Raw genomic sequence first — 23,146 nt, forward strand, 5'->3', positions numbered from 1 at the left:
TCCTGGCTTCTTCTTCTTACTATTATGATGATGATGATGATGATGATGATGATGATGATGATGATGTGTGTGTACGCCCATATGTTCAGGTACCTAATCAGCCAGAAGGGGGCACCACCACATCCCTGGAGCCAAAGTTACAGGTGGTTTCGAAATGCCCAGTGTGGGTTCTTGGGAACCAAACTCTGTCCTGGGCAAGAGCAGTGCTTGCTCTTAGCTACTGAGCCGTTTCTCCCGCCCTTTCCTTCGTTCACACCAGTGGTTCTCACGCTGTGGGGCTCCACCCCTTTGTGGTCGAATGACTTTTCACAGGGGTCACTTAAGACCATCAGGGAACACAGGTGTTTACATTACGATGCACAAGAGTAGCAAAAGTTACAGTTACGAAGTAGCAACACACATCATTTCCCAGTGGGGTCAGCACACCATGAAGAACTGCACTGAAGGGTCGCAGCACCTGGAAGGTTGAGAACCCCATTTGACCCCCTCCTGCTGAGCGCGTGCCTACCTCAGGGCCTTCGCAAGGGCTAGTCTCCCTGCCTGGGATGCTTCTTCCCAATTTTCCCCCATAACTGATCTTTCTTATCATTCAAGTCTCTGTCTAAATGTCACCGACATGGCTCCCTAATTTAAAGTAGCCGCCCACATCGCTCTCCTCAGAATTTCTATTTAGAGTCTGGAGTTTGGCTCGGTATTAGAGCACTTACCTAACATTCACTTAAGACCCTGAGTTCAGGCCAGGCGGTGGTGGCGCACGCCTTTAATCCCAGCACTCGGGAGGCAGAGCCAGGCGGATCTCTGTGAGTTCGAGGCCAGCCTGGACTACCAAGTGAGTCCCAGGAAAGGCACAAAGCTACACAGCGAAACCCTGTCTCGAAAACAAATAAACAAACAAACAATAATAGTAACTTTCTTTTTATGTTTTAAAGATTTTTTTAAATTACGTGTCTGTGGAAGCTACACACATTGTAAACTTCCTGTTTACTGCCCCTCCTCCCGACTAGAATGTTGACTTGTGACAGCAGAGCCTACGTCTGTCCTGTCCCCTGGTGCCCAACCGAGGACTTGGCATACCACGTGTTAAATGACGTCGTCAGTGAGCCTGTCGTCACACGCCTGTGATCCCGGCACTGAGGAGGCAGAGGCAGGAGAATTGGGCAAGTTCGAGGCCAGCCTCAGTTTGCAGCGTGAGCTCCGGTCAGGATCACACAACAAGGCTGTGTCTCACATAGGTCTGTGTAACGGTAAGTAAGAACACAGACACTCAAAAACACGCTCCCTCCCGCTCCACGGCTCCTTCTGCTTCTGTGTCGTCTCCACCAGCCAGACTAAGCGGCATAGTGATGCTCTCCATAGGTCCTAGCACACCCCGGCACTGATGAGACCAAGAGCCAGAGCCCCAGGCCTTGAAACAGAAACAGAACAGAGTGAAGGGTTGAGGAAAACAAGAGGAGGGAGGGGGAGGGGAGGGGCAACAGGAAGGAGAGAAAAGGCAAAGACAGGAGGCACTGAGCTTGGTGATAATCCCACTTCTTCGCTTTATTAGTGAACTAATAATTATTATTAATGCCTGGCCTCTGCTTGGCTCTTTCATCCGGCCTGGTGGGGAGGTTTTGAAGATGAAAGACACCGTGTGGGGACTTTCAGGTGCAGGTTCCAACACCTCACAAACACTAATTAAACTTGGCAGCCCCCTTCTATCACCCTCCCGCCTTGTCCCTAGGGATGCCGGGCCACCCGACTCAACGCCTTTCCAGGTGGGAGTCAGCAGGTGGCACCCACTGAGCCCGGCCCTCCTTGGAGAGAGGAAGAGAAGCTTGGGGGGAGGGAGGGGGGGGCGAGGGAGGGGAGGGGAGTCGAGTCTCACAGCCCAAATAGTCACATGAGAGATGCTGGAAAGAACGTGAAGCAGAAGGCTGAAATGCAGGAGCCTTGCCTCCAGCTGAAATTACAGCCCCATCCCGGAGGCTGCCCCATCTCCATCTCTCCCCAGAATCTGTGAGCAGCTGGGCCCTGCCATATGGCAATGGGGGAGGGTACCACCGAAAAAGGAGGATCTAAGCAGACAAAGAGCGAGAGTTCACTATGGCCAGCTCCTCCACTTTGCCCCAGAGTCACGGGGTTCCTGACATTCTTTGGGTGGCTTCCTTCCACTTCTAGTCTGGGAAGCTTCCTCCCGCCAGCAGCCTTGACCAACATCAGCCAGCTTCTCCCACCTACAGTAATGGCCCTCACTGCCTCTTACCCCTTGGCTATCTAGATGATAGGGTGTTTGAAGAGGTCTCCTACACACACACACACACACACACACACACACACACACACACACACCATATGGAGTATCATCTAGAGGCTGCTGAAGTCATGTCGGCACCCTCAATCTTTCTGGTAACTTCTAACTGCTTGGCCATTGTCTTGGGTGTCACAGAGATGATTCCAAGCATGGCAGGGCCTCGCTTAATGCACCCCTTCACCCAAGGAGCACCTCCCCCAGGCCTCCTCGCCTTGGCACGTGGTTTTAGCTTCACCCATCACTCAAAGCTGAATCATTCTCAGCCCTGGGCCCAAGGAATCTTAAAAGGTTAGAGTCTGCTTCCAAAATGAATCTCAAATGTGGATCCTGCCCCGGGGGTGTAGCTTGTTGATAGAAGAACACTTGCCTGTGAGGCTCTGGGTGTGCGCCAAGCGCTGCCTCGCCTCTGACTCCCCCAAAAATCTGTGTGTTGTTCCTTTTCATAGCTGTCGTGGTCTGAGGCACTGTGATCTCTCATTACGCAACCATCTTCTTCTGTCTCCTTCAAGTGATACTGATTCTCTGCTATCCATCCATCCATCCACCCACCCACCTATCTATCTATCTATCTATCTATCTATCTATCTATCTACCTACCTATCATCTATCTATCTATCTATCTATCTATCTATCTATCTATCTATCTGTTTTTGAGATAGGATTTCATATAGCCCATGCTACCCTCAAATTTACTATGTAGCTAAGGATGACCATGAACTTTAGACCCTCCTGCCTCTACCTCCCAAGTGCTGAGATACAGCCCTGCACCAACAAGGCTGGATTATGTGTCGCTTGAGATTGATCTCAAGGTTTTCTATGTTCTAGATAGGCACACTATCAACTGAACTACATATCCAGCCTCCAGAGCAGACTTTATAAAGACACTGATTAGGGCTGGAGAGATGACTCAGTGGTTAAGAGCACTTACTTGTTTCTCTTGCAGAGGACCTGGGTTTGGTTCCCAGAATTCTCACTACCATCCATCGCAGCTATCCCTCCCCTGACTCACTCTTCCTCCTTGTCACATTTTTGACAAGGCTTTCCTGGCCTTGACAGTCCTTGCCCACTTCTAGCATAGTGGTCCACTCCTGTCCGGTCACCTTCCTTCCCAGCACTTACCGCAATCTGTAAGGACACACACCTTATCATGGCTAGTCCGTGCACAATGCCCTATCATCACTCACATTAGCTAGCTCTTTCCACGGGGAAGGAGACTTACAACTTCCTTCTTCACTGCCTTGTCACTCATCACATAATGAGGGTTCCCTGAATGGATGGATTGAATACACGGCCTAGGCTGTATACTCCAGTACAGACAACCCAATGGGTGTGGTTCTTCCCGTTGAGAGAGCACGGAAGGGTGGGTCCTCTGTGAGTTAGCCTGGGACTCCGCAGAGGACACAAAGGTATGAATGCAAAATGTCTGCACTTGCTCAGCTCTGAAGCAGGTGAATAGCACTGGGTACTGCCCCGACTTTCTCCTGCTTCAGCCTCTCTGTAGCCTTGCTCGAATCACAGCTATGTCGAGAGTGAGACGTCCTGGCTGGAGTGTGTACCATCGTTCGCTGATGGATGAACTCCAGAGCCGAGACCTATATTGGGTCCATCGTGGAGCCAGGCGCCACCTAGTGGGTTCTCGGGCAAGAACAGGCATTTCCTACCCCGGTGTCCAAACCCACACAACAGCACGAGTCACTGCCAGAGTTTCCGTGCTCAGTACTCAGAGCTGCTGCTACGGGCCCTGCAAGAAGCCCTGCGCCGGTGTCTTCCAGGCCCAGCCTTCAGTCTTTGGTCTCACATCCTCAGACACCGAAAGATCTGATCCTGGTGCTCAAGTTACAGTTACTTGTATTTTGTTTTCATTTATCTATCTATCTATTTATTTATTTTCTTGTGTGTGTGTCTGCCTCTCATTTATTTAGCACGTGGTTATTAAGTGCTAAGAGCTACAATTCACATTTTAGTAGTGGGATGTTAGTCTCCCAGAAGTGACCTCTTAAAGTATCACAGGGCAAGACGCGGTAGGTGTCTCAGGTCGGGGTGGAGGCTGTCCAAAAGTCTAAGAGGAAGGAGAGCAGGATGAGAGGACTTAGAGATTGTTCTCAACCTGTGGGTCACTACCCCCTCGACAATCCTCTTTCTCCAAAAAAGTTTTACATTCCGATTCAGAACAGTAGCGAAATTGCAGTTATGAAGTAGCAACGGAAGTAATTTTATGGCGGGGCAGGGGGGGTCACCACACCATGAACTATTAAAGGGTTGCAGCATTAATTAGAAAGGTTGAGAACCACTGGCTTAGAGATTTGAGAAAGGGCAAATACTTTACAAACGGAAGGGAGAGGAATCTTGGTTTGCATGACCAGTCCATAGCTATACTGTATACAGCAAGGGAGGGCAAAGGGAATCTGGACCAAAGGGGACATTAAGAGCAACGGTGTTCTCGTTCTCTGTGGGAGCCTGGTAAGTGACAACCTGGGCTAGCCTATCGTGGCATGAGTAAGGGTAGCTTGCACTCTTTCCCGTGGGGGTCTTCTGCCTCGCACACAGCAGCTACTCACTCGGTAGGTTATAGTCCCTTGTCCATCGGAGTTGCAGGGCAGGGAGGACGCTGATTCTGACGCCGCTCCTGGGCACAAATGCTAGGCGGGCTCCTCGGGGCTGGCAGCCTCACCCTGTTCCCAAAAGCTGAGTTGCTTGCGCCCCCTGGTGTTTCCGATGCGAGCAGCCAACCTCAGCCACCCAGAGCAACGCGCCCTGCGGCCAGGAGGGGGCGCTACATCAGAGCCGCCCGCAGGCAGAGCCGTGCCATTCAGTTGACAGCCTCCTTGGGGACCAGTCCCTCGCTAGGTAGCAGTTCCTTTTCTCAGTTCTGTTTCACATCTTGCTTCCTCTGTGTCTGGCTGGCGATTCCTGTTTTGCTTTGTTTGCATGGTGGTTAATTTTAATCATCAACCTGAACCAACCCAGAGTCACCTGGGAGAAGGGCCTCTGAGAGTGTCTGTGGAGGAGTATCCTAATGATACTAAATAACATACGAATACTCATCCACTATAGGCGGCACCATTCCATGGGCTTGGGGATTCTGGGTGTTGTACCCAGAGTCCCCCAAAGACCACCAATGACCGAATCCGATGCAAAAGCAAAGAGTCTTTTTACTACGAGTTAACTTGGGACTCTCCGTCCATCTGACGCAGCAGCAGAGCTGGAGAGACCCCGAGGGGGCAGGGTATTTATAGGGAGTAGAGCATCGGGGGTGAAGCAAGGGGGGTCTGGGGTCTATTGGCTACATAGGTTTGATATTTTCTCCCATTCAGAGGTGCTGCCCTTGGTCCGTTTGCAGCTGTAAGAAAACTATGATCTCTTTTAGCAGGTGTTGTGGCTACTACATATTTTCTTTATCCCGACCTTGCTGGCTGTAACTTTTAATTGGCATCGTGACTCTGCTTCCTGTAACTTTTAATTGGCATCTTTTACCGTATGAGGACATCTGGCAGGGTTTTCCTGTGATTAGAGCTAGGCTCGAGGTTGGGGGCTCAGGGGCACATTGTGCTGTGCCAAGGGGTCTACATTCTGTTGGGTATTTTCCACAGCCTGTCATGGCTGCAGAACTGTCAAGGCAGGGGTCCGGGCAGGGCCTTGGGTTCCTCACTGGATTGTGTAGTGTAGAGAAGGGTCTCAGCACTAGCATGCACATATTCATTGTCCTCTGCTTCCTGCTGTAGATGTGATGTGATCAATAACTTCAGACTTTTGCTTTCCTCGTGTCCCCACCACAAGGGACCACGCCTTGAACTGTGAGAAGAAATAAGTCCTTTCTCCCTTAAGGTGCTTTTGCCAGGGTATTTTAATTATGGCAACAAGAAAAGAAACTAAGACAGAAATTGGTACTAGAAGTGGGTGCTGGGATAAACCTAACCATAAGGCTTTGAGGCCTTTGGAGCTGTTTTGGGGAGGAATGAGGAGCAGTTTGGAACACTGGACTAGGAAAGCAATTGATGCTAGAAGCAGAGATTGATTGGCCATTCTGGTGGGAGCCTGGAAGGTAAGAATGCTGACAGAGGCCGGGCGGTGGTAGTGCATGACTTTAATCCCAGCACTCAGGAGGCAGAGGCACACACATATCAATGCAATGTCATTTTTTTAGATAGGGTCTCTCTGTGTAGTATTGGTTGTCTTTGAGCTTGTTATCAAGACCAGGCTGGAGGAGAGAGATGGCTCAGTGGTTAAGGGTACTGACTGGGGGTTGGGGATTTAGCTCAGTGGTAGAGCGCTTGCCTAGCAAGCTCAAGGCCCTGGGTTCGGTCCTCAGCTCCGGAAAAAGAAAGAAAGAAAGAAAGAGAGAGAGAGAGAGAGAGAGAGAGAGAGAGAGAGAGAGAGAGAGAGATAGAGAAGAAAAAAAAAAAAACACAAAAAAAACTGGGCCTGGAGATATGGCTCAGAGATTAAGAGCACCGACTGCTCTTCGAGAGGTCCTGAGTTCAATTCCCAGCAACCACATGGTGGCTCACAACTGTAATGAGATCTGGCACCCTCTCCTGTATACATAATGAATAAATAAATCTTTAAAAAAAAATGAGCACTGACTGATGTTCCTAGAGGAACCTGGTTCAATTCCCAGGCTGTCCGGTATCCAATCACGCCAGGATTTAAAAAAAAGAAAAAGGAGGAAGACCAGGCTGGCCTCGAACTCACAAAGATCCTTCTGCCCCTGCCTCTGCCTTCCGAGAATCGGGATTAAAGGTGTGTGCCACCGTGCCCATCCCCTATGTATTTTTTTTTTCTTAAGGAAAAATCTGGTGCTCTGTACTGGGACAAGAAAGTGTTTCCTTGGGGTCAGCTATGGTCCAAGGGGACTGTGCTAGATCTGATGTCCAGGTGTTCTTGGTTTTGAAGGCAAGATTTGGGCGTGGGTACTGAGGCTCTGGTGAGAGGCCTTAAGAAGCTATTGTGGGAAGCTGCCAAGGTGAAGCCTGAAGCCGCATCGGTAACCCTACAAATCGGAGATGCCAGGACCACTGGACCACGCACTGAGAGCTACATGTGATGGCCCTAACCCGGGAGAGAATCTATGTGTAACGGAGATGGGGGGCGGGTCAATGCAAGCCCTTTTGGAGCCCAGGTGATTATATTGCAAGCCCCAGATCCAGAAGACAGAGCTTCAGGACGTGGCATCTGCCTCACAGACTCTGGGTTTGCTCTGGTGTGATCGTTCCCTCCTACATCCTGGTTCTTCTGCTGTGGAGCAGGAATTTGTACTCTGTGCCATTCCATGTTGGAAGGGTGAAACTTGTGTTTTATAGGAACTCAAGAGACTTTGGACTTCTAAAGTGTTAATACTTTTAATAACTGTGGTATTGAACTTTAAAAGTTTACCTAGTGTACTTTGGATTATAAGGTGACCATGAGCTTATGGGGACAAGGGGCTATAGTTTAAAGTGATGTGTGTGTGTGTGTGTGTGTGTGTGTGTGTGTGTGTGAGGTTGATAAGGGGTAGAGTTAAGGTAGCTAGTTTTAACCATCAATTTGTCACCACCTAGAATCACCTGAGAAGGACCTCTGAGTGTGTCTGCTAAGGATTTATTTCCTCCTAAAGACAGGCTTTCACTATGTAGCTCTAGCTGACCTAAAACTCATCATGTGGACCAGGTTGGTCTTGAACTGTCAGAGATCTGTCTTGCCTCTCCCAAGTGCTGGAATTAAAGGCCTGCATGACCAGACCTGGCTATGAGAGATTTCTTTTTTGTTTGTTTGTTTTTGTTTTTTATTTTTTGAGACAGGGTTTCTCTGTGTAGCTCTAGAGCCTGTCCTGGAACCCACTCTGTAGACTAGGCTGGCCTTGAACTCACAGAGATCTGCTAGCCTCTGCCTCCCGAGTGCTGGGACTAAAGGTGTGCACCACCGCCCGGCTATGAGAGATTTCTTAATCACATTAATTGAGAAGACCTTCTCACTGGGTGTCACTATTCTCTGGGCTTGGGGACCTTGGGCTGGATCAGTACAGAGGGCTGCTGGGCAGTAACATGCATTCATTTATTGCTCTCTGCTTCCTGCTATAGATGTGATGTGGCCGGTGGCTTCAAGTTCCTGTGGCTGTGACTTCCACACCTCTGTGGACTAGACCTTGGACAGTGGACTGACATAAACCCTTCTTCCTCGAGTTGTTTCTGTCAGGGTATTTAATCACAGCAGCACACAGAGAAGCTAGGACACTTCTTTTTATTGTTCTGACAGGGGTCTTGCTGTGTCGTTCTGGCTAGCCTGGAGCTCATGATGTAGACTAGGATGGCCTCAGACTTGAAGCGATTCTCTTCCCTCAGCCTTCCAAGTACTTGGACCAAAAGCCTGTGCCACAACAGTGCTGCAGCGTTTTACGTGTTCCTTAGTTTGCAAAAAGAGGGGAATAAAAACCCCTGCCTCATCTGGTCACCGGGAAAGCTCAGTTAGATGAGTCACTGGTCATGACGAGGGTTCGACAGCTCCCGCTGCTACCCACTGGACGCACTCACTAGTCTCATGGTACCTTTACCTTCCCACATGTTAGGCCCGGGGGGAGGGGGAGGGGGTGCTGGAGGCCCCTCGCCATGTCTCCCCACTCAGACCTCTCCTCAACTGCAGAGATGTTAGACGCTGTGATTTTTCTCAAGAGACGGCAAGGGAACAGAAGGCGAGTGTAAAGAACGGTGGTAGTGACTGAGCGTGTCCTTGAAGCTGGACAGCTGGAGGAATGTCCACAGCATGAAGGACAGCATGGAGATGGTGGGAGCAATGGATTAAGCGTTCAAATGGAATATTCCACCAGGGATGGTTAAAGTCCACACGCCGCCTGTTGCTTTTGGTCAGGGTCTTAGGGGCTGAGACTGAGACGGTGGCTGAGGAGACTCACAGGTCCTGGTAACACCGTGTGAGCAGGGCAGCCTCAGTAGGGAAGATGGGAAGATGGTTAGGGAAGAGGTTAAGGGCCAAGGACAGTGATGCATGCATGCAATCCCAGGTTGGGACACTGTGTAGGCTGCCTTCAGCCCTGCTCCCTCCACGGAGCCTTCCCTCCCAGAGGTTTACACCATTGTTCATACAGTCTGGACTCGAAGCAGGAACTCACTTCACAGGTCTCATCTCTGCTAATACACTCCCTCTACTGAGCAACACACTACCCGAGAACAAAAGAGTCCTAATCTTTAAAGAATATAAACAGTTCATGGAAAAGATGCAAACAGACAAACCCATCCTTAAAGAGAGGTCTCAGCTACACAAGGTAGCACATACCTGTAATTACAACACTTGGAGCCGGCCGAAGGATGATGGGGAGTTCAGGACCAGCTCCCCCTACTTAAGACCTTGTCTCAAACAAACATACGGACAAGCAAAACGAAGGGCTGGCTCCCGAGAAGCCACACACACCCTGGCTGTGTTCTGTTTTCCTTGCTCCTTGCTTTCTATTAACTTCATTTAAGTCTATGTTAAAATTCTCAGGCTTGGGGACTGGAGAGATGCTCAGTGGTTAAGAGCACCTACTGCAATTGCTCTTGCTCTGGCTCCAGCAGAGGACCCGGTTCAGTTCCCAGTGCCCAGATGTTGGCTCACAGCCATTCATAACTCCAGTTCCATGGGCTCTGCCACCCCCTTCTGACTGTCACAGGCACCAGGCATGCCACTAAGACCTTCAGTCCTTCTCATACATACACAGACACACACATTTTAAAATTCCTCTTTAGGGGCTGGAGAGGTGGCTCAGAGGTTAACAGCACTGGCTGCTCTTCCTGAGGTCCTAAGTTCAATTCCCAGCCATCACAGGGTGGCTCACAACCATCTACAATGAGATCCGGTCCCCTCTTCTGGCCTGCAGGGATTTATGCAGGCAGAACATTGTATACATAATAAATAAATAAAATTATTATTTATATTTTATTTACTTTTATTTTATGTGTATGAGTATTTGTCTGCCAAGTGTACCTGTGCGCCACACACATGCAGTGCCGGAGGAGGGCTAAAGAGGGCGTCAGATCTCCTGGGAGTGTTGTTACAGATAGTTGTGAGCTGTCATGTGAGTGCTGGGATTCAAATCTGTGTCCTCTGGAAGAGAAGTTGGTACCCTTAACCACTGAGCCATCTCTCCAAGACCCCTTATTTTTATTTTTTTTTTAAGGCAGGATCTCACGATATAGCCCTGGCTGGCCTGGAACTCTGGAACTCACTGTGTAAACTAGGTTGATCTTGAATTCACAAACCTCCACCTGCCTCAGTCTCCAAATGTTAGGCTAAAAGGTGTGCATCACCACTCCCAGCTTCTCTACCTATTTTTTGTTTAGTGTGAAATGTCTACCATAAACACGGCTTTTTTCAAGCACCCTGCTGGGTGTGGCAACATACACCTGTAATACCAGAAGTCTGAAAGTAGAAACAGGGAGATCAGGGGTTCAAGGGCAGTCTGAGCTACACACCAAGTTCCATATCAGCCTAGACTACATGAGATCCTGTCTTAAAAACAAGCAAAAAAACAAAAACAAGAAAGAAAGGAGGGGAAAAAAAGCCATGCATGATGGTATGTATCTATAATCCCAGCACTCAGGAGGCAGAAGCAAGAGTCAGGAGTTCAAGGTTATCCTCAGCAATACAGGCAGTTCAAGGCTAGCCTGGGCTACAAGAGATCTTGTCTACTTCCCCTAAAGTCCTTTCCCATATGTATATCCCTAAGTAATACTGGGAAAGACAACATGCTAAATGTAAGAATGTAAAATTAGTGGGAGGTCTGTTTCGTTCTTTCTTTCCTTTTCTTTTTTTTTTTTTGGGGGGGGGGTGTTGTTTGTTTTTTGAGACAGGGTTTTTCTGTGTAGCTTTTGGAGCCTATCCTGGAACTGGCTCTGTAGACCAGGCTGGCCTCGAACTCAGAGATCCACCTGGCTCTGCCTCCCCAGTGCTGGGATTAAAGGGGTGCGCCACCACTGCCCGGCGGCAGACAAACACACACACACACACACACACACACACACACACACACACACCTTTAATCCTAGTGGTCTGGGGGCAGAGACAGGTGGATCTCTGTGAGTTCCAGGCCAACCTGATCTACACAGCAAGTTCCAGGCCGGTCATGGTGACACAGTAAGACCCTGTCTCAAAAGAATAACAATTTCCCTAAATGTAGCTGAAGTCTTTCAGAGTGGTATCAATTCCAGTACACAGAGAACTATATGCAATATATAAATTTTATTATTTAGCTATATGTATCTGTGTCTCTGTATATGTAGCGCTACTATTTGCCATGCTCTGTAATATGACTCTATGGATGTATGTACAGCCAGTGTGTGTGTGTGTGTGTGTGTGTGTGTGTGTGTGTGTGTGTGTATTGTATCCATGTTTTTCAAGTTTTTGTGGTTTTTTTTAGATTTATTTATTTATTTATGTTTATGTATATGTATACAGTATTCTGCCTGCATGTATGCTTGCATGCCAGAAGAGGGCACCAGATCTCATTACAGGTGGTTGTGAGCCACCACGTGGTTGCTGGGAACTGAACTCAGGACCTCTGGAAGAGCAGCCAGTGCTCTTAACCTCTGAGCCATCTCTCCAGCCCGTTTTTCAAGTTTTACAAGGAACATTTCTCCGCCCTTCTCCTCATTTCCATCGACAAATCTCTCGATTCGCCAAGGTTCTGCAATACTGTTATTAGAGGGATATATGAAAATGACTATTAAACATGGGGCTTTTATGTCATGACCCCAAATCAACCACATACGTGGTCTCAGTTCATACACCTATCTGCACAATGGAAATCAAAGGTATCTAGTTTGTGTCGAGAGAATTAACCGAAACACCGAATATAAGATGCTGTAGTGCAGGGTAGCATGTAAGTGGCTCTCTGCACTGTGTAAAAGGGGCCCAAGCTGCATTACAAGGCTGCTCTGTTGTTGCTGTTATTCTCCTCCGCACCACGAGGTGCGCTGTCGCTTCCAGGCTGCCTGGCCTGCGGTCCTGATGGCGGAAGTCCGTCTAGCTGCGGCCACCGCGACCTGGCGCCTAGCCCGCCTCTTCTCCCGCGCGTGTCCCGCTCCGCGCGGCCCCCTAGGCAGCAGGTCGGGTCGCAGCGACGCGCAGCACCCGGCGTCCCTAGCAAGCCGTCTCCCCTCGCTGGCCGCCTTAGCGTCCTTGGAGACAGGGACTAGAGGCTTCTTCCGGGGGAGCCGGCGTCGCCCCGTGACCTCAGCGGCCCACTTCCGGAACGCGGAAGTGACCCGCCTGCCCGCCCCTTCCGTCTCTCTCTTTCCGGTGGAGGAGTCGGGCGACGACGTTCAGGTAGGAGGCCCGGCCGCCGAGAATCGTGCGGCATCCTCCGGCCAGGGGCATCTGCGGGGTCGGGGCCGGGGTTCCGTGCGCGGCCGCCGAGCCAGGGGCGTGGGAGAGACGGGCGGCTGCTCCGCCGCCGCGACCCACGGGGCCCCCGGGCTGCGCCGAGTCCCGGAGGCGGCCTCCTGGCCTGCGATCGGGAAGCCGGCCCTGGGTGCGGGTCCTGCCCTGGGCCTGGCCGTGTCGCGCGGAGCGTTCGGGGGGGGGGGAGGCGCGTCCCTAGTCGCGGGTGGGCCGGGGCCGGCACCCCACGAGACGGCCAGCGGGCAGCCTCAGGCCTGCCCCTAACCCCGTTTCCGAACCGTGGAAAATACGAGCAGGAGTCGTACCGGGCCCCTCTGTAAATCGAAGAGTAAAAGGGAGAGTCAGAAAACTCCGTCCCTGTGCGGAGTGCTGCTAATCCAGGGTGGTTACCCGCCCTGGGTCGGACCCATTGCCTGTCGGGGTGCTTCCTACCCCCCCTGACTTGTGCACATTGCCTGTCGGGGTGCTTACTCCCTAACACCCCCCCCCCCCGAGTCGGACCCATTGCCTGTCGGGGTGCTCCCTAGTAGACTCGGACCGGCGCCATATGCTTACATTTTCCCGAATAATCAATCAACCTCTAAATCTCCACTGAGCACGGCCAAGCTACATTGAGTAGACATCAAGCTGGAAGGATTTGTACCCTACCGGATCGTGCTTGTTAGCCTAGTTTGAGGGTAAGGGGCAGGTGACTGTACCTCCTAGACCTGTCCGTGTGCTTTTGATGAATAGGCCACAGACAGTCTATGAGGAAGGCACTAGAGAGTTCCCAGGAGAAGTTGAAACCGACTTTAAGGCCTAGAGGGGGTGTTGTGGAGTAGGGGCTTCTTGGTTCTAGGAAGAGACTAAAAGACAGGCTTGGACACTGCATTGTCCTGGACAGACCCTCCTATTTGCTGGGATTTGGCCTGATTTTCATGAGTGCTGCTCAGTACTAGTTTCTTCTGAAAGTGTTGGTTGGTGGTTCTGGTCCTTAGCCTCAGATTGGTCAAAGGCCTGCAAGTCCTGTGACTGCACGTACATTCTAGGCTAGAGCAGCGGTTGTGAACCTGCTAGGAACATGACTCTTCACAGGGCTTGCATATCTGATGTATTTACAATTCATAAAGATAGCAAAATTGAGCTGGGTGGCGGTGGCACACGCCTTTAATCCCAGCACTTGGGGAGGCAGAGCCAGGAGGATCTGTGTAGCTTTGGTGCCTGTCCTGGAATTCACTCTGTAGCCCAGGCTGGCCTTGAACTCAGAGAGATCGCCTGCCTCTGCCTCTGGAGTGCTGGGATCAAAGGTGTGCACTGGCGCACTTTTTAAATGTTTGCTGATGTGTGTAAAGGTTGAAAGGTTTAGTTCTACACAGTGAAAGGCTGTCATGAGGTGAATCCCTTGGCGGGATATTGAGTGAGGTAGAAGAGTTAGGATGTGGACAGTGGGCTCCCCTGCTCTTGGATCTTCCTGCCATTCATCAGTGATTTTGGCTTTGATTTTTTTTTTTTTTTTTTTGGTCTTGTCTTTTTAGGCTTCTTGGTCCTAAGCTGTAAGTGGTTTATGGCACGCAGGAAGCTTAGATTTAAGTATTGTGTATGGCCAGAGAACCCCTAAGCTGGTTGTGGTCCCTGCTATTGGACTGCCTTGCAGTGACTTCAGTTGTGTCACCGTGGACAAATAAACCTCCAGGCTTGAGGAAGGGGAGAGGGGAGTTGGGAGTGGACCTTGGGCCTGAGACCTGAGTTCTGTGTTGTCTATTTTAGATCGCTGCTTGTGAAAGTTAGAGATGCTTGTGGTCTATTGCTGGAACCATAGACTGACCCTAAAAATGCTTGAGCTTTTGTTGAGAAATTGTCTCTTCTCTTGGCACCTCCTTTTAGTTATGACTCAATAACCCTCCAGATACAAAGAGGTAGGATATTAGGGAGCCGAAGGAGCAAAGCTTGGGTTTTCTTTAGTAGGTAAAGAAAAATGTTCTGGAACCCTTCTGTCTGTCATTAACTTTGAGGTTCTCTTTCCACTTAGAAATGGCACCTCGCAAGGGGAAGGAAAAGAAGGAAGAACAGGTCATCAGCCTTGGGCCTCAAGTGGCTGAAGGAGAGAATGTATTTGGTGTCTGCCACATCTTCGCATCCTTCAATGACACCTTTGTCCATGTTACTGATCTTTCTGGCAAGTGAGTATTTGAGCAGGGAGGCATAAAACCAAGCTCAAAGGGGCCGAGGCGGGGGGGGGGGGGGGAGTGGGTATAGCAGTTTATGGGATTCACGATAAAGAATTACTGTTGGGCTTAATTTCCCATGAGTTGTAAGAGAAAACATTCTTTCGTGTAGCTGAAGATAAACTTGACTTTCTGATCCTCCTGCCTCCACTACCCCTTTGCTATGGTTTTGGAGGTTGAATCTAGGAGCCGCGTATGTTAAAGATTATACACACGTGTTACATTATGGAAGTGATTGTGAAGATAAAAATGCAAAACTAATTATTATCTTAATAAGAAGTTCCTACACAGAGTCTTTGGAACCCTATAAACACAACTATCAGGATGTATGCTCAAGTTAACCAGCCTGTCCTACCTAATTGTTAAGACTGTGCCCATTGGGGATCAGTAAGTGTTCCATGTATCCTTGTTGGAAAATGAAGACATGGCTCTGCTTCTGTCCCCAGGGAAACCATCTGCCGGGTGACTGGGGGGATGAAGGTAAAGGCTGACAGAGATGAGTCCTCTCCGTATGCAGCCATGCTGGCTGCCCAGGATGTGGCCCAGAGGTGCAAGGAGCTGGGCATCACTGCCCTGCATATCAAACTCCGTGCCACAGGAGGAAACAGGTATGGAAGACTGGGGCTGGGTCGTTGTAAGTCATGGCGTGGATTGGAGATTTGATTCTCCGTTACGTCTGAGAGCAAGCTGTTTTAGGCATGTGTGTGTATGTATGTTCCTGGTTAGGCATGGTGGCTGATACCTGTAATTTTAGCCCTCAGGAACCAATGTAGGAGGATCTAGAGTTTGGGGTTAACCTGAGCTATCCAGTGAGCTTCTGCCTCAAAAAAAAAAAATGAATGTGTTGTTCCTCTATGTTTGTCCTTACTGTAGGGTGCTTTTTTAGCATACATGAGATCGACCCTTCGTTTCCCAGCACCAGTTAGACTGAGTGTGGTAGTACACACTGCTGTCCCAGAAAGTGGAGGCAAGGGGGTCGAGAGTTTCCAGTTGATTATTGGTTGCCTGATGAGTTTGAGGCCAGCTTGAGCTTAAATGATGAGCTGGGGGTGCGTAATCCAGATAGACAACAAGAGAAACTCCTTGAGGTAGGAAAGAAGCTGGGCATTAAAGGAATGATTGGCATGAGGTGTGCTCCAGGAAGCAGGGATGGAGCCTCGTGGGTCTTGTGTCTTATGGAGCAGAGAGCAAGGACTTGGGCATGAAAACTAGAAGAGGCAGCTGCTGAGTGGAAAGATGCTCCATGGGAAGCTGTTGGGGAAGTCCGTGAAGACACTGCGTCTTGGGTGCGGGAGCTGGAGTAGGAATGGCAGCGAGGGGGAGGGCTTAGCCAGGCCGAGTGGCTGTATGTGGTGAGGGGCGTTTCTTGTGCGCCCCCTTAAGGATTTGCAGGTGGCATATACCTTTAATCCCAGCATATCTCTGTCCTGCCACCCACACACCAAAAAAAAAAAAATGGAAAAAAAATGACATGGGTGTGTTGCCTGTGTGTGTGCCACTAGTTCCCTGTGGAGGCCTGAAGAGGACTGTGAATCTCTTGGAACCGGTGTTGCAGGTGGTTGTAAGCTGCCATGTGGGTGATGGGGAACAGAACCAGGTCCTCTGCTAGAACGGTGGTGCTCTTCCGCTGAGCCATCTCCAGCCCTCATTTAGCGATTTTGAAAGGTTTAGTTTTGTTGTGAGATGATGTAATATGAAAATCAGAGTGACCCACAAAGTAAAGTTTTGTATGCCTCCCTCACAGAGTGTGCAGATCTTTAACACCCCCCTCCCCATTCAGAAGTATATTAGAACCATATGGTTTTAGGAACATTCCCACTGACTTGGCCAACGATCCTTCATTTTCTAGGACCAAGACCCCTGGACCTGGAGCCCAGTCAGCCCTCAGAGCTCTCGCTCGCTCAGGCATGAAGATTGGGCGGATTGGTAAGTGCCCCCTCTAGCTAACATTTGGGTTTGTTTGAAAGCATTGACCCCTTCCAAACCATGTGATGTGCAAAATGGTTCAAAGCTTGTCTGGTGACTGGTGGCGGTTACTTTTGTTATGAGAGCCTGTAAAAGACATTGTGAGAGTTCATCTCCATAAATACCCCTGTATCTGTTATATCATGTTTTTTCCCATCTGTGTTGGGAAAGCTTGGAAACACTTGAGAGTCTGTTTTCGGCCCCCTTTGTCTCCTCACTAAATGTTAGAGCCTGCCCCCTGGGACAGTCCAGATGAGGAAGAGTTGCACACACTGAGTCTGAAGAGCAAACAGCCACAGTTGCTGGTGTAGGGCCACTTGATATTAGAGTCGGTAGGCTCTGAGTTAGGAACAAGGATGTGTCCTTCTGGTGTTTGTGTGCCTTCTCGGAGCCTGTGTCCCCTCCCAGCATGAGTTGGGATGAGGAAATGGCAGGTGAGGTGGGCTGTTGTAAAAAGTCTGCTAGTTAGTCTCGAGGCTGGGGAGACCTGTGTCCTCATGTAGCTACCTGCAATGACATTTTTTCCTTCCTTCTCACAGAGGATGTCACTCCCATCCCCTCGGACAGCACCCGAAGGAAGGGTGGGCGTCGTGGTCGCCGTCTGTGAACAGGACTTCTCAAATTATTTTCTGTTAATAAATTGCTTTGTATAAGCTATTTTGGTTCTAATGTTTCTTTGTTTCTAGGCAGGGTGTCTCTCCATAGTCCTGGCTGTCCTTAAACCCACTGTGTAGATGAGTCTGGCCTCAAACTCAGAGATCCGCCTGCCTCTGCCTCCCGAGTGCTAGGATTAAAGGTGTGGACCATCACACCTCTGTTGCTTAGGGACCTTCCAGGGCCACACCAAGGCCGTGTATTGTTTGGTGTGAAGATTGTATACGGGAACACATGCAGGAGCTTTGAGGTTGTAGGTTGGGCAAGCCTGGGTTTGCAGACTGGTTTTCTGAGAATGGGAAAGTGAGAGGAGAGGAGATGCTGAGGCTGCCCTTCTGGCATTAATTTGTCAGCCAGTGCTGTTTTGAAAGTGGAACTATTTATATGTAGCTCAGGCATTGGAGGGACTACCTCTAACCCCAGCAGGGGATCACAAGTTGGCATCCAGTACCTAAGATTTCCAGGCCAGCCAGGGTTACATAGCAAGATTTACAAGACAGCAAAAAAGTGGAGCTGTGTGGGTTGTCTAAGCATGGACCAATTCTTGAGATGGGTTTCACTGTAGTCCAGGCTGCCCTCAAATTGGTGTCAATTTTCTTGACTTGGCCTCCCTTATTGCTGGGATTACAAGTGTGAATTAACACAGCCAGTTTGGGTCTTTTTAGAGTTTCAGCAGTCTCATCCTGGAACTAGCTCTGTAGACCAGGCTGGCCTCTGCCTCCTAGTGCTGGGATTGAAGACTCACCTTTAATCCACCACCCCCTGGCTTCCAGTTTGGTTCTTAAAGGGCCAGAGCAGGGCGCAACTGTTGATCGATCAAGTGTAGCCAGCCCAACCAGAAGAGGAGCCTTCAAGACCGGAGCCATATATAAACGTGTGTGGGTGTGTTTCTCCCCTACCCCCCCACACCGGCTGTGCAAGATGGATAGCTTGCACTTGCCTTGCTTTCCTTAGCACTTCTTGGAGGTTGTTCCACATTGGTACATAAAGTACCTAAGAATCAGTCACCCCACAAATAGACACCAAGTCCTATTTTCATCAGCAATAAAAAAGATAACGGTTTCTGCTCTCCGGAAGCTGGCATCTAGCTCCAAGGACACAGTGGTGTTCAGATGGTACTAAGTGTTCTGGAAGGGGTTGCTTTTTTTATTGCTTTGAGACAGGGTCTCTATGTAAGCCTGGCTGGACGGTATTCATAGCTTCCCAACTGCCTCTGCCTTCAGAGTTCTGGGCTCAAAGGCATGTCCGCTTTTAGTAGTCTTTTAGGTGCTACTGTTCCTGTAACAGCTAAGAAAGCCAGTGTGGAAAGTAACCTGGCAGAGCTGCTCTTGGTGGCACATCTGTAATCCTAGCAAAATTAGGGTACTGTGCAATTGGGTCTCTACTGGGTTACAATTTGGAACCCCTCAAAGAAAGCCAGGTCTAGGAGCATCCTTTAACCCCAGCACTCTGGGAGGCAGACAGAGCTCTGTATTCAGGTCCACAAGGTGAGACCTTGTTTGAAATAAAAGCCCCTAGAACATTGGCAAAGGTGTTGTGTTTGGTTGGTTGGTTTGCTTGTTTTTAGTTTGTTTTAAATTGTGTGTGTGTGTCTATAAGCATCTGCTGTGTGTTGGGATGGGGAAGGTTGCTAGACTCTTGGAGCTGGAGCTATGGGTGGTTGTGAGCCTCCTGATCTGGATGCTGGGGGCTGAACTCTGGTCCCCTGGAAGACAGTAAGCACTCTGAACTGCTGAGGTCTCAAGCACATTGCCACATGTTTGATTCCTGAGTTGTACTGTTTTGATTTTGGGGGACAGGACTCCCTGTAGCCCAGGCTGGCCTGGATCCTCCTGCTTGGCCTCATGAGTGGTGGGATTACTGGAGTGCCCTGCCATATCCAGGTACTATAGGGTTTTTTGTTTTTCCAAAAGGATTTTTTTTTAAATGATTTATTTTCATTCTATATGCATTGGGGCTTTGCCTGCATGTCTGTGTGTGATATCAGATCTCCTGAAACTGGAACTACAGACAGTAGTGAGCTACCATGTAGGTGCTGGGAATTGAACGCAGGTCCTCAGGAAGAGTAGCCAGTGCTCTTAACTACAGAGCCATCTCTCCAGCCCTGTTTTGTTTTGTTTTGTTTTGGTGTTTTGACACAAGGTTTCTCTGTAGCCATGGCTATTCTGAAACTCACTGTAGACTAGGCCGGCCTCGAACTCAGAGATCTGCCTGCCTCTGCCTCCTTCCTGAGTGCTGGGATTAAAGCATACCACCTGGCCGGAAGTATATTCTAAAATTCATTCACATTGTGGCATGTGCTCATGCCACATTCCTTTGTTTAGATGATACTGCATTGTCTGATGCATAAACTACTACCTAAACGGAGGCTGAAGAGATGGCTCAGCAGTTAAGAGCACTGGCTGCTCTCCCAGGGGATACGATGCCTCTTTTGGCTTCAGAGGATACTGCACAGACATGGTGCACAGACATAAACTAAAGCAAAACACCTGAACTTTTACTTACACATAACATTTTTAAAAATAAAGGTTGAGTCAGGTGGCGGCGGTGGCCTGCACCTTTAATCCCAACACTTGGGAGGCAGAGCCAGGTGGATCTCAGTGAGTTCAAGGCCAGCCTGGTCTACAGGGCGAGAACCAGGACAGGCACCAAAACAACCTAGAGAAACCCTGTCTGCAAAAACCAAAAAATAAAAAACAGGTTGGTTAGGGTTCATGATGTGAAATTCCCAAAGAATCAATAAAGAATTATGTTTTTTGTTTTTTTAAGGAAAAGGTTGAGAAAATAAGTGGTATAGAGAGATGGTTCAGGTTAAGAACACTTGCTATTTCTGCGGAGGACCAGCGCTCACAGTACCCACAGGGTGTTAGGGACTCAGCTGCCTTTCTGCCTTTAACTCCAGCTCTAGAGTCTGATGCCTTCATATACATGTGCCTACAGACACAAAAAAATACAATCTTTGAAATTGGGAAGCTGGGTTTTGGGGTGTTCGGCACTTGCTTTTGCAAAGGACCCAGCCAGGTACAATTCTCAGCGCCCACGTGGCAGCTCACAATGTCTGTAACTCCAGTTTCAGGGAGTCTTGAACCCTCTTCTGGTCTCCACGGACGGTGTACTCATGTGGTATACATACCTATAAGCAGGCGCATACATGAAAATAAAAGTGAGTCATTAAAAGTTTAAAAATGTCAAGTGTGTGTTGGCAAGGCGGCTCAGCAACTAAAGGCATCTGCTTCCAAGCCTGGTGACTTGAATCCAGTCCCTGGGACTCACATGGTGGAAAGAGCGCCCAACCCCCACCAGTTGTCCTCTGACCTCCAAAAAAGAGCTGTGGAACAGGTGCACTCCCCCACACACATGAATAAATGTAATAGCACACTTAAAAATAATTAATGTGTGGCTAAACCCCGGTCATAAATCCATGCTGAACTTAGTTTTTAAAAGTAGGGGTGGGTGGCCACAGATCTTCCTTAATTAAAGAATTGTAAGTAATCTAAGATCAGTTCACTGAGCTGACCTCCCTCCCTCTAATAGTAGGCTCTGCTGGGTGACTCACTTCCCAGTGAATAGAATATGGCCGAGGGAAAAGGGAAGTAACCAAGAAAGCCCATAGCACCTCTGAAATCACGTCATGCACAGGCCCTCTGGTCATGGCAAGAGCACCTCACCACAGAATTCTTCCAGAAGATTCATAGCCTCAACCTAAACAAGAGAAACCTGTGACTGAATTAGATCTACAAAAACAAACAAACAACTCCTTAAATCATCATATTCATGAACGTCAAAGACAAGACCGGAGGAGACTGAGGACCAGTGTCATTTCTTATGACAAATATATCACAGCAGCGGCAGATAGCAAGGGACACCGTGTATGCAGTAGATGAGAACATGTACGTTATCTTTAACTTACTACCAGATGAGATTACTGCAGGGGTGTGATTTCCTCCCGTGGGTCTGGTTTCTAGGTGTGTGCAGCACACAGTCAGGAGGAGGCCATTCCACAGCTTCCGTCTGCCATGTTGGGACTGCAGCGCAGCCTTTTAGTGCGGGCGGCTGTGGTGCTGTGCCTGGGAGGGGATCACGGGATGAAGTGCTTCGCCAGACAAGCTGCTGCTACTCTTAAGCCCGTTCAGCTCTTGTGCCAAGCGTATAAAGGACAGCTGGCTGGAAACATGCTGGTGGGGGCTTGGAGCATTCCCCTCGTTTCCTGTGATGGAACATTGCAACTTGTCCTGTTCCCTGGTAACCGGGGATGCAGTCAGCTGGGTCACTTGAAGTCCTTTCAGGGTTGATTGGTTTTTTGGATTGGTGGTTTTTTCTTTTCTTTTTTTCTTTTCTTTTTTTTTTTTGTTTTTGTTTTTTGTTTTGTTTTGTTTTGTTTTTGTTTTTTGTTTTTTGTTTTTTTGAGACAGGGTTTCTCTGTGTAGCTTTGGAGCCTGTCCTGGATCTCACTTTGTAGACCAGGCTGGACTCGAACTCACAGAGATCCTCCGCCTGCCTCTGCCTCCCGAGTGCTGGGATTAAAGGCTTTTTTTTTTTTTTTTAAGATTGATTTATTTATGTATACAGTGTTCTGCCTACATGCATGCTTGCAGGCCAGAAGAGGGCACCAGATCTCATTATGTCAATACAGATGGTTGTGAGCCACCATGTGGTTGCTGGAAATTGAACTGAGGACCTCTGGAAGAACAACCAGTGCTCTTAACCGCTGAGCCATCTCTCCAGCCCGGCTTTTTTTTTTTTTTTTTTTTTAAGGACGGCTAAGTTGTGGTCAGCTTGGACTCTAGCAGTCTATGGGCCTCTGAGGCAGACAGTGCGAGACATACACTGTTACCTACCTGACTTCTACAGAGCTTGGGAACCCAGCCTCAGCAGGTGAGCCGGAAGCTGGCAACCCTATCATCCCTCTGGAGATGGCCGCCACCCAACACTGCCCTGCTCCTGGCTAGCCACTCACTGGACTTCGTGGAATGGTTTTTCTCCCACTTAGTCACCCCATTTTTCCTGTAGCCCGTGGAAACTAAATTGAGGGGCTGGGGGTGCTCAGTGGAGGTTTTAATATCTCAGGCCCGGGGGCATCTCCCAGTTCTGCACAGTAAACCGTTCTGTCCCATTTAGTTATACCTTTCTCCTTTTCTCCAGCACAGAATCTAGTCTCTTCAGGGAATCTCCTCAGCCTTTGGGCTAGCATGCTCACACCCTGGGCCCTCCCCCTCTGCCCAAGCAAAGCCTAACTCCTTTCGTTTCTCATTTTCCACTCCAGCCTTTTCCCCCACGCTCCCTGCTCTTCCCCTCTGGGCCTCAACTACTTTCTACTCATCTGTTAGAGTGTGTTTTTCCTCACAAAGCTAGCCTCTAGAGTATTGGTTCTCAACCTGTGGGTCACAGCCCTTTGGGGAAGGGTTGAATCGTCCTTTCACAGGAGTCGCATACCAGATATCGTGCATGTCAGATGTTTGCGTCATGATCCACAACAGCAGCAAAATAACAGTTATGAAATAGCAATAAAAATAATTTTTTTGGTTGGGGGGTCACTGCAACATTATTAAACTGTATTGAAGGGTCCCAGCATTAGGAAGGCTGAGAACCACTGATCTAGAGGCTTCTCATGGTATTCCTCCCCTGAACTCCCATAGCACGGTTTTGTTCCTGAGGGGTACCTCTG

The 23,146-nt window shown here is 49.2% G+C and overlaps 1 protein-coding gene across 2 annotated transcripts in view; it reads left to right on the top strand.

Moving 5' to 3' along the window:
• Rps14 (ribosomal protein S14) overlaps window positions 1–17,484 on the top strand; it is a 33,539-nt gene extending 16,055 nt beyond the window's left edge. Inside the window, exons 1-5 of one of the 2 annotated variants that reach the window (XM_006985128.3) lie at window positions 12,428–12,583; window positions 14,667–14,817; window positions 15,309–15,470; window positions 16,712–16,788; window positions 17,367–17,484. In XM_006985128.3, the coding sequence (XP_006985190.1) occupies window positions 14,669–14,817; window positions 15,309–15,470; window positions 16,712–16,788; window positions 17,367–17,434 (456 nt within the window). In that variant the 5' untranslated portion in view covers window positions 12,428–12,583; window positions 14,667–14,668 and the 3' untranslated portion in view covers window positions 17,435–17,484. Of the gene's footprint in view, window positions 1–12,427; window positions 12,584–14,666; window positions 14,818–15,308; window positions 15,471–16,711; window positions 16,789–17,366 lie in introns of those variants that run through there. The other variant, XM_076555321.1, reaches the window with a different exon arrangement.
• Window positions 17,485–23,146: the final 5,662 nt, after the last annotated feature.

This window comes from Peromyscus maniculatus, chromosome 19 (assembly GCF_049852395.1).
Source record: "Peromyscus maniculatus bairdii isolate BWxNUB_F1_BW_parent chromosome 19, HU_Pman_BW_mat_3.1, whole genome shotgun sequence".
Lineage (NCBI taxonomy): Eukaryota > Metazoa > Chordata > Mammalia > Rodentia > Cricetidae > Peromyscus > Peromyscus maniculatus.